The 14,666-nt window shown below is 37.0% G+C and overlaps 2 protein-coding genes across 2 annotated transcripts; both read right to left on the minus strand.

Moving 5' to 3' along the window:
* Window positions 1–84: 84 nt before the first annotated feature.
* Window positions 85–3,648, minus strand: LOC114521040 (cadherin-related family member 5-like). Its single transcript, XM_028541432.1, has 4 exons — window positions 3,588–3,648; window positions 2,019–2,165; window positions 979–1,287; window positions 85–446 (listed from the first exon to the last, which is right to left on the minus strand). Exons 2-4 carry the CDS (start codon window positions 2,149–2,151, stop codon window positions 85–87), a joined length of 804 nt encoding a protein of 267 aa, XP_028397233.1. The 5' UTR covers window positions 2,152–2,165; window positions 3,588–3,648.
* Window positions 3,649–6,726: 3,078 nt separating this feature from the next.
* Window positions 6,727–10,435, minus strand: LOC114521058. The gene is made up of 5 exons (XM_028541448.1): window positions 10,282–10,435; window positions 9,510–9,656; window positions 8,123–8,440; window positions 7,371–7,633; window positions 6,727–6,747 (listed from the first exon to the last, which is right to left on the minus strand). The coding sequence occupies exons 1-5, from the start codon at window positions 10,433–10,435 to the stop codon at window positions 6,727–6,729; spliced, it is 903 nt and encodes a 300-aa protein (XP_028397249.1).
* Between the last annotated feature and the right edge of the window lie 4,231 nt (window positions 10,436–14,666).

Consider the following 14,666-nt stretch of genomic DNA (forward strand, 5'->3'; position numbering starts at 1 on the left):
TATGGCCTCACAATGCACGCGCGGTAGCCAATCAAATTGCTTGTTATATCATACTTATATTATAAATAGTATTAAAACGAGTATTCATATTTTCAATTCACCAACCTTCACCGAACTGGTAGGTCGTGAAGCTACGAAGGTGGTAGATGAGACGGAAATTGATGATGGTTGGACAGTGGTATTTGAAGATGCTGTGGAATTTAAAGTTGGAAGCACCCCGCTGCTTCCGCCAGGTGTAACAGATATTTTTTGTGCTGGAACTTGAGGATTAATTCCAGGAACAACGATGACTTTTGGAACAGTTTTAGGAGAACGTTCCGGTGCCGCTAGTACTACCTGGGGGTTCGTATTCGCCGCCGCCATGGGTTCGCTGATAGGCACGATGACTATCTGTTGCGGAGTTTTAGCCAAGGGTGTCAGGTTCACAGTCATTCCTGTTTCCTTTCCTATAAAAAGCAACAATCAAGCACAATGAAGTAACATGCAAAACAATGATCGTCAGACAAACAGCTTGGGAACATATAGGCCTTTTAGAAGCTAGGAGCCACCCCTCAAAATCGGTTGGCCTTCAGCCAGTCAGAAAAACTAGGTTATTTTACAAAGATAATGTCAACTACAAAGCTGACGTTACACATTAACCAAAATAGTTAACTTTATTGTATCTATGGTAGTGTTGTATCCAAAATGGAAAGTTACTTGTATAAGCATTTTAGCTAAGAAAGTACAATACTTAGTAGTTCTATAAAAGAGAATAAAAAGGTAAATTTGTGGGTTTGCTTTCTCCTGCTATTCTGGTCAAAGAATATGAACGAATTTCCGGAAACATGCAGTGCTTGATTAGCAGCAAAAAAAGGCATGTAAGACGCTTTTAAATATCTGCTTCTAGAGCGTGACATAATTGCTAATCCCACTGTACCACATTTTTGGCACCAGTCGTACCGTGACTTGTTACTTGTATCAGTAAATCTTAATGTGTACCTGCAGAAGTGCCTGTTTGGGCACCAGTCACACCCACTTTTTGATTGTTTTTAGCTGCTTGTTGAGAATTCGCGCCCCCTTGTGGACCAGTCTTTCCTACTTGCTGACCTGTCGAAGGCTGTTTGCTCTGTCCAGGATTTAGAGAGGTCTCTTCTTTCTGTTTGGTAGCTCTACTTGGAACCGGACAAGTTTCGTTGCTTTCATAAACAAACTTGTTGTTCCGAATGTTCTCGACTTTTAGTTCACCCATCAACAATTTGTAACTCTCCTCATTCGCAACTACGTCAATGCAGGACGACGGAACCTTTCCTTAAAGTATCAAAAATTCTCTGCTATTTTTTGGGGGGTAAAGATTAACTGAAGGTCTAAACGAAGGGGGGGGGGTAGCCTCGTCAGTAGCAGGTTTGGAAAATTCGCATGTAATGTTATTGAATATAACATCATGACTTCAGCACTTGGTTAAGTCCAAAATAGTCCATCGCCAACTATAGCGGATAGCAGGGGTGGATCCAGCTGCCAGCACTAGTGCTCTAATTTGCATGACACAAGAAAACTGCTCAAAATAGCCATTTTGTTTTGTAATGCAAACTAGTGCACTAGTGCTGGATCCACCCCTGGCGGATAGCTGTTCCAATGAACACAAACAACCTTGCAATATAAACCTATAGTTATAGAAATAAAAACGGTGAAATTCATAAAATCAGCGTCCCTTTTTACGTTTGCCAAAATAGGATTATGTTGCTGTCATAATGATCTATGGCTCAGCTTTGAAAATTTGGCGACAGTGAATTTAATTTATCTTTCTTGGGAGGATATCGTTCTTCGAGCGTAGGCCCGGTGGACGCACATACTATAAGCACCAAACTGATCCACAGAAACCTTCATTTTCATCTCAGATTTATAGAAAATCTACTAACGATTAGCTTTAATTTATAAAATTATTAATTTTGTACTCGATTTTGGCAAAAGGCTAATCGTTAGTAGATTTTCTATAAATCTGAGATGAAAATTATAAACACATCTTGATATAGGGTACTTACTTAGTTCTTTTACATTTTTTTCATATCCTCCATCCATGTTTCCTCGCGGGTCATACTCCGCTACGACATAAAAATGCCCATCAGCTTGTCCTTCTTCGCCCACCGCAAAAATTTCAGTTGCACGCCACACCATCGCTGTGAAGTGACCTGAATAGAGATATAGCGAATAAAATAATCTCGCAGACAGTGACTAGAATAGGATTTCAAAAGAAGCTTGGTGAATATAGCACGAATAGTCCAAGCGTGACCCCCTCTCAAGTTTTGCCACTTATTGTCGCCCTTTGGAATTTTCCATTTAACAATTAGACAACGAGTCCGAGTTGTCTATGAGCGAATAGTCAACGAAGGAAGGCGAAACCTGAGTTGATTATTCGCTCATAGACAACGAAGGTGAGTTGTCTAATTTTTTTGTATACACCCCTTACCTATAGATATATCAATTTCGAGAAAATAATCGATACACCGCAATTACACCGAAAAGTAATTCATTTTTATACGGTCGCGCGAGAGAAATTTTCCCAAGCGTGCACCATCACGAATAGACAATGGTTGAGTAGCCAATCAGAATGTAGGATTTGTAATAGACAATGGTCGGTTGCATACTAATTTTTAATAGTATCCCTATAATGTTGATAGTGGAGATAAGGAAAACTGCCCAGGGTCCATGTATCAGGAGGCAGGTTTGTCATTTATAATTAATTGATCATCATCATTTGGTTTTCCAGTTTATATAAGGTATTATATAATAACGTTAAAAATTCAAGCAATTTCATTGGTCGAGAGCCATGATCTATAAGAGGACAGACGCACGGAATGACCTCACAGATAATTTTAACAAATTTAATCAGTCCTCTCTCGTTTTATTTTGTCAGCCATTCATATTTTAGAACGTGTCTTAAGCTAGCCAATAGCATTTCCGGCGGCTAGTACTGGCCACTTTGTTTTGTTCTTATCACGAATGACGTCATACGGTGTGTCTATTTAAGGGTTGGAGACTGTTGTGAGTGTTTTGTTGACAAAACGCACGCGCTGGGAAATTTCAATATTAGTTTATTTGTAAACAAAACAAGAACATAAAGTCTCTAACACTTTTAATATACAATCTGAGTTCATTCTTTGCTGCATTGAAGATCTAAGCTTCGCTGCAGGCTGTCATTTTTGAATAAACCACGATTTTCATGGGTTATTACGAATAAATTATGATTCCCATGATCTGTCGCCAGGCAACAAGAAGCCACGTGATTGTATTCGACCAATCGCGTAAGTAGATTTATAGGCCAATGCTCAAAGTTTGTGTATTAAAACCGAACAGACAACGGTTTAATGTTATCCATTTGTTAAATAGATATATGCATGATTTATAGATGCGTAGCAGAATTCAATCGTGTCTAAAAGAACTATGGCGTTCCTACCAGGAGGAAATTTTTCGATTGAATGAAATTATTTTGGCCTAATTTTCTTTTAAAGCGTAACATTTCAACTCAAGTGGATTCATTGGACCGAGCACAGTTGAAAAAATCAGCCAAACATCGCATTTGATAAAAGTCTAATGGAAACATATAATATTACCTGTTTTCTTTGAGAAACCAGGCTTTTTAAAATCGTATATGTTTATTTCATTATACCAAAACACGACCGCTTTCAAACATACGTGATCAATGACTTCGGGATTAGACATCTGATATATATTAGAACCAAGGGTAGTAGAGTCCCTGTGTTTCATTTCCTGGAACGTCATAGAAGGCAACAAATATGATTATAAATTTAGCCTGCCTTGAGTTGAAAGTTGCTGAAACATCAATTTCATTGGGCCTATTGTTGCAACACGTTCTTCCACGTATATAGCTATATTATATTGAAAAAGTAAGCTTTTTGTAATTCCTGTCGGTGAGCATGCATTGGCTGGGGAAAGGGGGTGTTGCTGCCTTCTTGCATATCTGAACTAGGCAAAAATATCGTTACTTATAAGGACGTGTTACACGCTGGAATTTCCAAGTGCAATTCCCAAGTTTTTCCGACGAACACGTGGAAGTGCGTCTAATGAATTTGCTTTTAGGTTACTTTCGTGTTGCACCTACAAGCTAATTTATTTATATTACATAATGAACTGTCAGAACTCAGAACGTCAGCTAACGCCATCTTAGCTCGCTTTACTTTTACACGAATAGCTATAATTTAAGCTGAAATTTATGTGTAAAAATATACGAAATTTAACCCAATCATGCAGGCAGTTCATAATATATACCCATTATTATCATTATCATTATTATTATTTGAACACTAACCTGAATTGCGTTCAGATAACTCGCCCACGCCTGACTACGATCTTCCATTACATTACTCCACTTTAGCGGAGGGGAATCATGAACAATACGTAGAAAATTATGAAAATACGTACACATAGTCGTAAACTTATCATGGTCCCATTGCTTTGACTCTGAAATTATATAGCAAGACTTAGAAGAAACATCAGAAGTCGCGTCAACATTTGGCGCACCAATCGCACCATGACATGCAAAATAAGCATCTTTAAAGAGCGCTGTGGCCGGTTGTTCGAAAGGCGTTTAGCTTGTCTACTTATTGAACAACTGAGCTGAAATATATCGGGATAAATAGTTTAATACTCAAAGGAAGTATATACATAGCTATTTAATGCATAAGATGTAATTGAGGCTCAGTCATTCACATACAAGATGTACGAGTATTTTTAAACTGTCATGACTTATCCATCGATGCACCGTTTAGGCAAAACGCCTTTCGAACAACTGGCCCCAGATTGCCAAAGAAGAACAAAACATGCAGTTTAAAGTAATAAATGTACTAAATCGAATACTGCTTATATAATGTTTTATTTATATATCATTTCATGGTCATGCACAATAAGTGTTTTCAAATGAAGTGATGCGGTCGGGCATAGAACGATAATGCCGTGGATGAATACTCCACTAAAGTATAAGTTCCCAAAGCCCGTTTTATTTTCCACTAGGCGAATTTCTAGGCGCAGGCTGATAAAAAGAAGTATATATAAATATATATATATATATATATATATATATATATATATATATATATATATATATATATATATACACCCATTTGCAAAACCGTTGGCCGCAGATACATAGATAGATACATTCTCGAAATCTAATTAGAATTGCATATGTTGTGTAATATGATTGAAATCCTATGCAAATATAATCATATGCAATTCTAATTAGACATCCGAGTATCTATCTATCTATCTATCTGCGGCCAACGTTTTTGCAAATGGGTGTATATATGTAAATATATATACACACAATTCAGAAAAAAATATTGACTTCCGGTAAATCTTCGTGTAAAAATGATAACAATTTTTGGAAACAATTCGTGCATGGGTCCCTATGCACAACCTGTGGCTTCATCCCTATTCTCAACCTTCAAGTGCCTCCATCGTATCCCTATACCAATTATTTAAAACTTTATATGTAATACTTATTAAAATAATTTGATAACAACTGACTATGAAGTCACATTGAACTCGGAATAAGTTTCCTGAGAGCAGAGGTTATTTTGAATTTTTGAATTCGTGGATATGTGAATGCGCCAATTTTTAACTGTTTTGAAAATACCAAAAGCTATTGACATAGCGTACCGCCGGATTACATACCTGAAGAACACAAGTATAGCATCAATAACCAGAAAAGCTTTAGTTGCATGAAGGAACATGTTGTAGATAATATCATAGTTTCATTTGTTTTGAAGTTGCTTTGTACAGTTATTTATAGTACGTTTTCGTACAGTTATTTATAGTACGTACATCGAACTTTTATATATATTTTAGCAGGTTTCGTATTGTTATTTTTACGCTATCGTAACGACAGTGTTGCACCTGTTTACTGACTGACGCGTACATGCATGCTTTGATTGTGTTAATTAATCAGTTGTTTTGTCAGACTGCGTTATGGCATAAGCAACGTTGGATGAAATAAGGTAAAAGATACAATTACATTGGCTATTGCCACAAAAGAAAGTGTCATGCATTAATTAGCTCTGAACATCTTCTTACGCGCCTGGGAGATGCGCTCATGCACATGCATATAAAATTATAAAATTATATATATGTATATATAAATTATAACAAAATAAAGTTCCTTTACACTGCCCAAGATGGATTGGAAAAAGAGCAAAGTGATGATGCACAAGGACAATTAGTTGCATTAAGTATTGAAGGATTCTTTCCTCGTAAGATCGCAGAAAAAGTGAGAATTTCAAAAGGTGGTACGCAACTAAACTTGGAGAGGTTCGAAGAAACTAACTCCTACTCAAGCAAACATTTAGCTGCTTCGGTCATCTCATGCATGCTGAGTTTGGCAATATTGAAAGATAGAATAGGATCGTAATTAAAGAAAAATATCATCCAATTCTTCAAGGACATGAAATTTCATCTGGTACAAAGATGATCGCGCGTCTAACTACATGATAATCACCCTTAGCACATGCACATCTTCTATGTGCCAGAAATCTTTTGGAAGCAAACTCGTTCTGGTGATCTCGTTCTCATGGCTTTCCACCTCAAATTCCAGATCTAAAACCTATGGAGCACTTGTAGAACCGTTTTAACCGGAAACGGGCAAGGCACAGACCCACCAGCCAGGATGACTTAAGGCAAGTGGTCAACAAATGCTGGCAAGGTATTTAACGTGTGACATTCAAAAACCATTGGAATCTATGCCAGCAAGAATAAAGGCTGTTTCAAGAGCAAAAAAGAGGGATATACTAAGCATTGACATGTAGCTAATGCATGTTTGCACTTTAACATACGTTAAATGAATATCATAACATCTCATAGTTGTTGTACAGCATGTATTTTTCAGTTTACTCATTTACTTTTTTCTAGTTCACTTATCAGTAAAGTTTTTTGTAGAATATTAATATATGCTGCTGAAACAATGAAACACATAATACATATATATGTTATTAAATATTAAATAGAGATGCCAAACATGCAGGCTGTTTGCTTTCACCGTGAGAAACTGAGACATGGAAAATATCTATAGGGCCTCAATCTACACGCTAGACGTAGTCTGAAATTGATTTGAAAATCGAAAAGTAAATTGCATTTAGAAACTTCCATATAAATGGAAAACTGAACGAAAAATGCAATATGGTACTGTAACATGGTACTGCAATTAATCCTGCATGCATGGGATATTAATGTTATAGTATTAAAACGAGTATTCATATTTTTAATTCTCCAACCTTCACCGAACTGGTAGGTCGTGAAGCTACGGAGGTAGTAGATGAGACATGCATAAATGGATGATGGGACAGTGGTGTTTGAAGATGCTGTGTTATAGTTAAACAGCTCACTAAGCAAGTTAATCGGGTAACAGTTGGAAACACCCCGCTGCTTCCGCCAGGTGCAACAGATATTTTTTGTGCTGGAAGTTGAGGATTAATATCAGGAACAACTATTACCTTGGGAACAGTTTTAGGGGGACTTTCCGGTGCCGCTAGTACTACCTGGGGGTTCGTATGCGCCGCCGCCATGGGTTCGCTGATAGGCACGATGACTATCTGTTGTGGAGTTTTAGCCAAGGGCGTCAGGTTCCCAGCCGTTCCCGTTTCCTTTCCTATACAAAGCAGATATCATAATGAAGTAACACGCAAAACAATAAACGGCAGACCGCTAGGAAACATAGGTCGTTTCGAAGCTATAGGAGCCATTCCTTAAAATTGGTTGGCCTTCAGCCAGTCAGGAAAACTAGGTTATTTTACAAAGCTATATAATGTGAACTACAACGCTGACGTTACACATTAACCAAAATAGTAATCTATATTTGGTGTTTTTGCATTTAGTACAATCCTTAGTATCCCACCTTAGCATTTAAGAGACTGAAAATGAACGATTTGCCGGAAACAGGGCTTGAAATGCAGCAAAAAAGGCATGTCTGATGTTTTACACCTTTGAATATCTGCTTCTAGAGCGTGAAATAATTGCTAAACTCACTGTACCACATTTTTTGCAGTGCCGTACTGACTTGTGTATCAGTAGATCCTAATGTGTACCTGCAGAAGTGCCTGTTTGGGAACAAGTCACACCCACTTCTGACTGTTTTTACCTGCTTGTTGAGAATTCGCGCCCCCTTGTGGACCATTCGCACCCCCTTGTGGACTATTCGCGCCCCCTTGTGGACCATTCGCACCCCTTTGTGGACCAGGCTTTTTTCCTTGCTGGTCCGTCGAAGGCTGTTTGCTCTGTCCAGGATTTGGAGAGGTCTCCGCTTTCTGTTTCGTAGCTCTACTTGGAACCACACAAGTTTTGTTACTTTCATAAACAAACTTGTTGTTCTGAATGTTGTCGACTTTTAGTTCACCCATCAACAATTTGTAACTCTCCTCATTCGCAACTACGTCAATGCAGGACGACGGAACCTTTCCTTAAAGTGTCAAAAATTATCTGCTATTTTTTGGGAGGATAAAGATTAAAGATCTAAACGAGAGTCGGGGTACCCTCGTTAGTAGCAGTTTTGGTAAATTTAATTCGCGCTTGTAGTCTGTAATATGTTAGAGAAATTTCAATGGCTTCAATGTTCAAAAGTCCAAAATAGTCAAAAAGACGTCTCTCACTGTATTTATACCAGCCATAAAAAAACGCTGCCGGGTGCGCTTGTCAAGAATTGACAGTATAAAGAATTACACTCGCACTAGGGGTCACGGGGACTTTGGGAATATTAAATTTAGATATAACACTCTTGTATATATATATATACAGGGTGTGCCAAAAAAATGAAAACTATTGAAATCAGTCATTGTTAAAATTTGAATGCCGTGTTCATGCACGAATTTCAGCCCGTGGGGATTTAATGCAACTTATAAACTGCTAAAAGCTTTGTGTTGCAAGAGAAAGGGGACATGTCGAAGGTCATGGTCCTTGATATACACATTTAAATATTGTTATCCATATTTGTAAATTGTAAATATTGTTAATAAATATCATTTTTGCGAACAAGCAAATTTTACTGCATCATATGCATGCGTAAAAATGAGTATGGTAAACATTTATACACCTGTGGGTCCCAACAGAGTGCTTAGGCATTCAAACTCTAACAATTGCATTGTTATGGGTGATTTCAATAGTTTCCGGTTTTTTTTGGGACACCCTGTAGTTCGGATTCACTTGTCTTGGCCTTGAGCTTGTGCGTTCTTGACTTCTTGTGTAAACAATATATACATTCAAAACTATGGTGTAGATCGGCTATGATTTTATTGGAAGAACCTACGCATTCTTATGATCTCATTATCGTCGTAGTAATTGACACAACGCAAGATTTGGTATTTCGAGTGACGAACGAGACAGCGCTTATAGACCTTTTAGATGAAAGACGCCATGCATCTTGCAAGATGGTAGTAAAAAGATAATGAGAAATCGTTGCTAAATAAATAATATATCCGTATTGGAAAACAATTACTCTGTGACGTGACGCACAGTATTGTATATATACTTACTCAGTTCTTTTACATTATCTGCAAATCCTCCATCCATGTTTCCTCGCGGGTAATACTCCGCTACGACAAAAAAATTCCCGTCAGCTTGTCCTTCTTCGCCCATCGCAAATGCTTCAGTCGCACTCCACACCATCGCCGTGAAGTGACCTGCATATATAGATATAGTGCATAAATTAATCTCTCAGTTGCAGTGACTAGAATAGGATTTCAAAAGAAACTGGGTGCCGGAATATCACATCAACATGAATAGTCCAAGCGCGATGTTAAGATAAGTCAAGGGTCAGGAAGGATAAGATTTTATTCACCGGGGCCGGTTGTAGCTATACCAATGCTGGATAACTACCCGCGAAGATGTTTTCATTATAGGAGTATCACACAATGATATACTATATAAACTAAGAATAATAGTACAGCACTAGTAATAAAAGAGGAAAGGAGTAAAAAAAATATCTTTGAAAATTTTTAAAAGTTCAGGAGTTAACTTATGAAGTGAAAGATATTAAGTTATTGGGTTTCAATAATTTTAATCATGCAACTATTACGGTTTGTTTCTTCAATATAGTAATTTTCAACTTTTAGGGGCTGTTTACATGAGCCCGGTTACCCGAGATTCAACGAAGCGTGAGATGATTTTGAGATTTTCTTTTAAAATGTGACAGTTGACAAATGTGACAACCAAAGTGGATTCATTGGACCGAGCACGGTTGAAAAAGGCAAAAAATTCCATTCGATCAAAAATCTCCGTCTATTGAAAACATATACCATGCATTACCTGTTCCTTCTGAATAAACCGACTTATTAAAATCATAATCTTTTATTTCATTATACCAAAACACGACCGCTTTCAAACATCCGAGATCAATGTCTTCATGTAGAGACGTCTGATATATATTAGAACCAACGGTAGTAGATTCCCTGTGCTCCATTTTCTGGAACGTTGTAGAAGACAACAAATATGATTATATAATATATGGCCTGTCAATGAGAGTTGGAAGATGCTGAAACATCAATTTCCTCTTCCACATAATTATATAGCTTTAGTATATATTGAAAAAGTAAGCTTTTTAAAATCTTGTGGGTGCGCATTGGCTGGGGGGAAGGGGGTGTTGCTGCCTCCTTGCATACGACCGACGAATTCAATTTTTGTGATCTCAGATTCGGAACTATAGGCCGTTACTTAAGAACGTGTTACACTCTGCAATTTTTCGTGCAACTTTCCAATCCAATTTAACCTGATTAAATTCGCTTTAGAATTATCTGTGACGCCATTCCGTGCGTCTGTCCTTTTATAGATTAAGGCTCTCGGCGATGAAATTGCTTGAATTCTTAACGATATTATACAAAGCCGTGATGTCTTGGCATTATTTCCTTTCTCGTCGGATTATGTCGCTGTTAAATAAAATTTAAACTCCTTTTTCCATCTTTCCCAATTCTCGCTTAGATTCCCTTCAAAACTCAACTCTTTTGGTGGGTTAAATTTCCTCATTTTGAGTATTTATTTAGACTCCTATAACCCCATTTAAAGTCATGAATTTCAATAAATTTATTCTCATATCCAATCCGTATATGTGTATCTTATTTGAGTCAGACATTAACTTAAATAACACAACGTCAGCATGCAAAAAATAATTACATCGATCACGTTTTCATTTAGCAATCAGGCTTAAAAGGTTAATTGCGTTTTTTGGGATACCTAGTGTAACCATTGTTATCAGCCACACCAACCACCCTGTGATAATTTGAACACTAACCTGAATTGTGCTCAGATAATCCGCCGACGCCTGGCTACGATGTTCCAATAGATCACTCCACTTTAGCGGAGGGGAACCATGAACAATGCGTAGAAAATTATGAAAATACGTACACATAGTCGTAAACTTATCCTGGTTCCAACGCTTTGACGCTGAAATCATATAGCAAGACTGAGAAAAAATGGACATCAGAAGTCGTCAACACTTGTCGCACCGTGACATGCAAAATAATCATCTTTAAAGAGCACCGGGGCTGGTTTTGAAAGGCGTTTAGCTTATCTAAACACTACACAAAAAGAAAGTTCCTTCTCGACGCGCCAGACGTTCTTTATATATTTTTTTTTCGACGCGCCAGGCATCTCCATCCGTAGAAGAAACAAAGCTACATCCTTATACTCTTATCACTCAAAAAAATCTAGGTTTCTTCTCTTTTATGTGCGTTTTTAAAGCTGTTTATTTTGCGCACCTGTATAGTAATTTATATACAACGCGGCGAAAGTTGTCCGAGAATATGCAAATTTCGTCACGTGACACTATCATATTGCTCATCGCAATATCCGCGTGGATTAAGACTCAGCCATCCACATGCAAGATGTATGAGTATTTTTAAACTGTCATGACTTATCCACCGCTTAGGCGGCTTAGGCAAAATGCCTTTAGAACAACTGGTCCCAGATTGCCACAGAAAAACAAAAAGGTTTAAAGTAATAAATTTACTAAATTTTTCGAATACTGTTTATTATCTTTTATGTATATATCAGTTCCATCACCACATGGTGACCTTCCACTTTTTCCGATTACTTTGAAAACAAAACAGCAGAAATCTCAAATTTTTACATCACATTTGCATAACATGCATATATGAAAAATTTTCCGACTCACCCTGACTCTCCGTATCCGTGGGCAAAGCCGGCACTAGAACGTATTACGTATACATATTTCATTGTCACATATAGTGAGAAGCAAGTGTTTTAAAATAAAATCATGCGGGCATAGAGCAATAATGCATGAATACTCCCCTGAAGTAAGCTTCCAAATCGATACCTGAAATCCGGTGCCGGATGTGATTGGTTTGCAAAAACATTCGCCGCAAAATAGTAGAAACGCTTCCGACTTTTTATATGTTCGCGCGAATAAATTCGCCTAATGGTGTTTTGTTATATAGGAACGAAAACATAAATGTTACACTACAATTTCATTTAAAAAGAAACCCACTTTACTTTGTTATGACAAGAAGCGGGCAACAATTTTTCACTTGTTCCTCTGTCGGGAAACATTGGTTTTATTTATTAAAGTCATTTTGACTACGAATGAACCAATCACATTTAGAATACAAAGCACCTATATAACAACGCAGCAATATTTGCGGCCAACGTATATATTTATAACGCATACAAAGCGTCCGGATGGAGTACTCAATGCTTATATATTATACACATTGGCCGCAAATGAATAGATAATATATAGATACTGGAAATCTAATAAGAATTGCATATGTTGCCTGTATATAGTATGATAATTGGCGCGACTTATTGCGGGAGGAATCTTTGCTAAGACCTCCTGAAACCATTTCGCTAAACAAAACATAATTCCAATTGATCGCTTCTATATTGTATTCGTAATAGTAATTTTAATGTAAAATACTTAACTCAGGACGTGTACATGCAATTACGCTAATTGATTGTAAGGTTTGATTGATATATATTATGTACAGCTGTTTAAATTAAAAATGAAATGGTTTAGACATAAACATACCAACACGCTAATAAGTCGCGTCAATTATAGATTACACATATTACATAATATATAAATATCGTTATTTTGAATTCGTGAAAATGTGTATGCACCAATTTTTGAACTGCTTTGAAAATATCAAAAGCTATTGACATGGCACCCCGCCGGATTATACATACCTAAAGAACACAAGTACAGCATCGATAATGCGAAAAGCTTTAGTTGAATGAACATGTTGTAGACAATATCATAGTTTCATTTTATACGCTATATAGAGTATGAATTATAAGATTTAAAATGTTAATGTAAAGAAACATCGAACTTTTATATATTTTTAGCAGGTTTCGTATATTGTTATTTTTACGCTATCGTTACGACAGTGTTGCACCTGTTTACTCACAGCATGACGCGTGCATGCACGCCTTGATTTTGCAATTGGCAATTGTTAATCGGATATTTTATCAGACTGCATGCATGAGGCATAAGTAACGTTGCATGAAATATATAAGGTAAAGATAAAAGGACACGTTTAATCACATTGGCTATTATGCCACAAAAGAATTATAGGAGTCACGCACTGAACATCTTCTTATTCGAGAGATGCGCTAACGCTAGTACATCGCATATCTCAGTAATTATGTTGTGTTCCAAGAGTCTAATATGAACACGAGTCATACGGGAGAAAATTACTGTAACAATAAAATAGATAGATAATTTAATAGTTTCACCCACATTGGTTTTTTCGGAAGTTACAAAAATCTTCGCATATTTGTGCTATAATATAAACCATATATTTACAAATATTAAAAAAACCTACTAGTTTGATATTTAAAAAAACCTACTAGTAAGACTAACTAGTAAGATTATGACAGTAAGTAATCTTTTCAAGGGATGTGCATCCTTAAGTTGTTTTTCAAATTATTCCAGATCACAGCGCCTTGTCTTTATATAGCTGTATGAAAATGACAGTCTGCTCCCATGCCTCCGTTTGTACCCACCACTAAAGATGTGAAAGTTCCCATTTCAACATCCATAACTCTCTGATAGTATTTCTTTTTCTTCTCACTTTCTTGCTCTCTGAAGATCGTTGCAGTTGGCTTGCCCTGGTTAGACCTGGAGTTGACATGTGTAACACGAACGTCAAAAAATGTTGTCATACCCGGTGTCCAGAACCCCCCTGCCCACATATCTAGTCTCCCTTCTTGACCATGGCCAGTGACTGTAGTGATTGCAGATTTAACACTTCATTATCCAGTGGTTGTAGTGATAGCTTACTCTCTACATATATATATATATATATATATATATATATATATATATATATATATATATATATATATATATGTATAGTTCTTCCATATGCTCCTGTGCTGGGTTTGTAAAGCTTTGAGCAACAATAACATCGACGTGTAAAGCCGTTATTTCTACGGAGGCTTTGAATTGCTCTGCTGCAGCACTTCTCAGATTAGAAATTCCTTATCCGCTTGTGCAGGAACCAGTTCTTTATAATTTTATATATAGAGTTTCTAAAAATATAAACTGTTCCACTCTTTCAATCCACAACTTACTACAGCAGACCTCCTCACAAATGAATGAACGAACAAAGAATGTTATTCGAAATTGTTTTTCCTTGGAAGTAGGAGCACGTGCGGATAATTGCAAGCCCTTTCTG

The sequence above is a fragment of the Dendronephthya gigantea genome, unplaced genomic scaffold, assembly GCF_004324835.1.
Source record: "Dendronephthya gigantea isolate DGI-Jeju-01 unplaced genomic scaffold, DenGig_1.0 000000F, whole genome shotgun sequence".
NCBI lineage: Eukaryota > Metazoa > Cnidaria > Anthozoa > Malacalcyonacea > Nephtheidae > Dendronephthya > Dendronephthya gigantea.

Coding starts and splice junctions, on each gene's coding strand:
- LOC114521040 (XM_028541432.1), bottom strand. CDS start 2,151: ATGGTGTGGCGTGCAACTGAAATTTTTGCGGTGGGCGAAGAAGGACAA. Junction 1,288..2,018: donor AAAAAATGTAAAAGAACTAA/GTAAGTACCCTA, acceptor TGATACTTTAAG/GAAAGGTTCCGTCGTCCTGC. Junction 447..978: donor CCAAACAGGCACTTCTGCAG/GTACACATTAAG, acceptor TGCTTTTTATAG/GAAAGGAAACAGGAATGACT.
- LOC114521058 (XM_028541448.1), bottom strand. CDS start 10,435: ATGGAGCACAGGGAATCTACTACCGTTGGTTCTAATATATATCAGACG. Junction 7,634..8,122: donor CGCGAATTCTCAACAAGCAG/GTAAAAACAGTC, acceptor TGCTTTGTATAG/GAAAGGAAACGGGAACGGCT. Junction 6,748..7,370: donor TTACCCGATTAACTTGCTTA/GTGAGCTGTTTA, acceptor CTCTTGAAACAG/CCTTTATTCTTGCTGGCATA.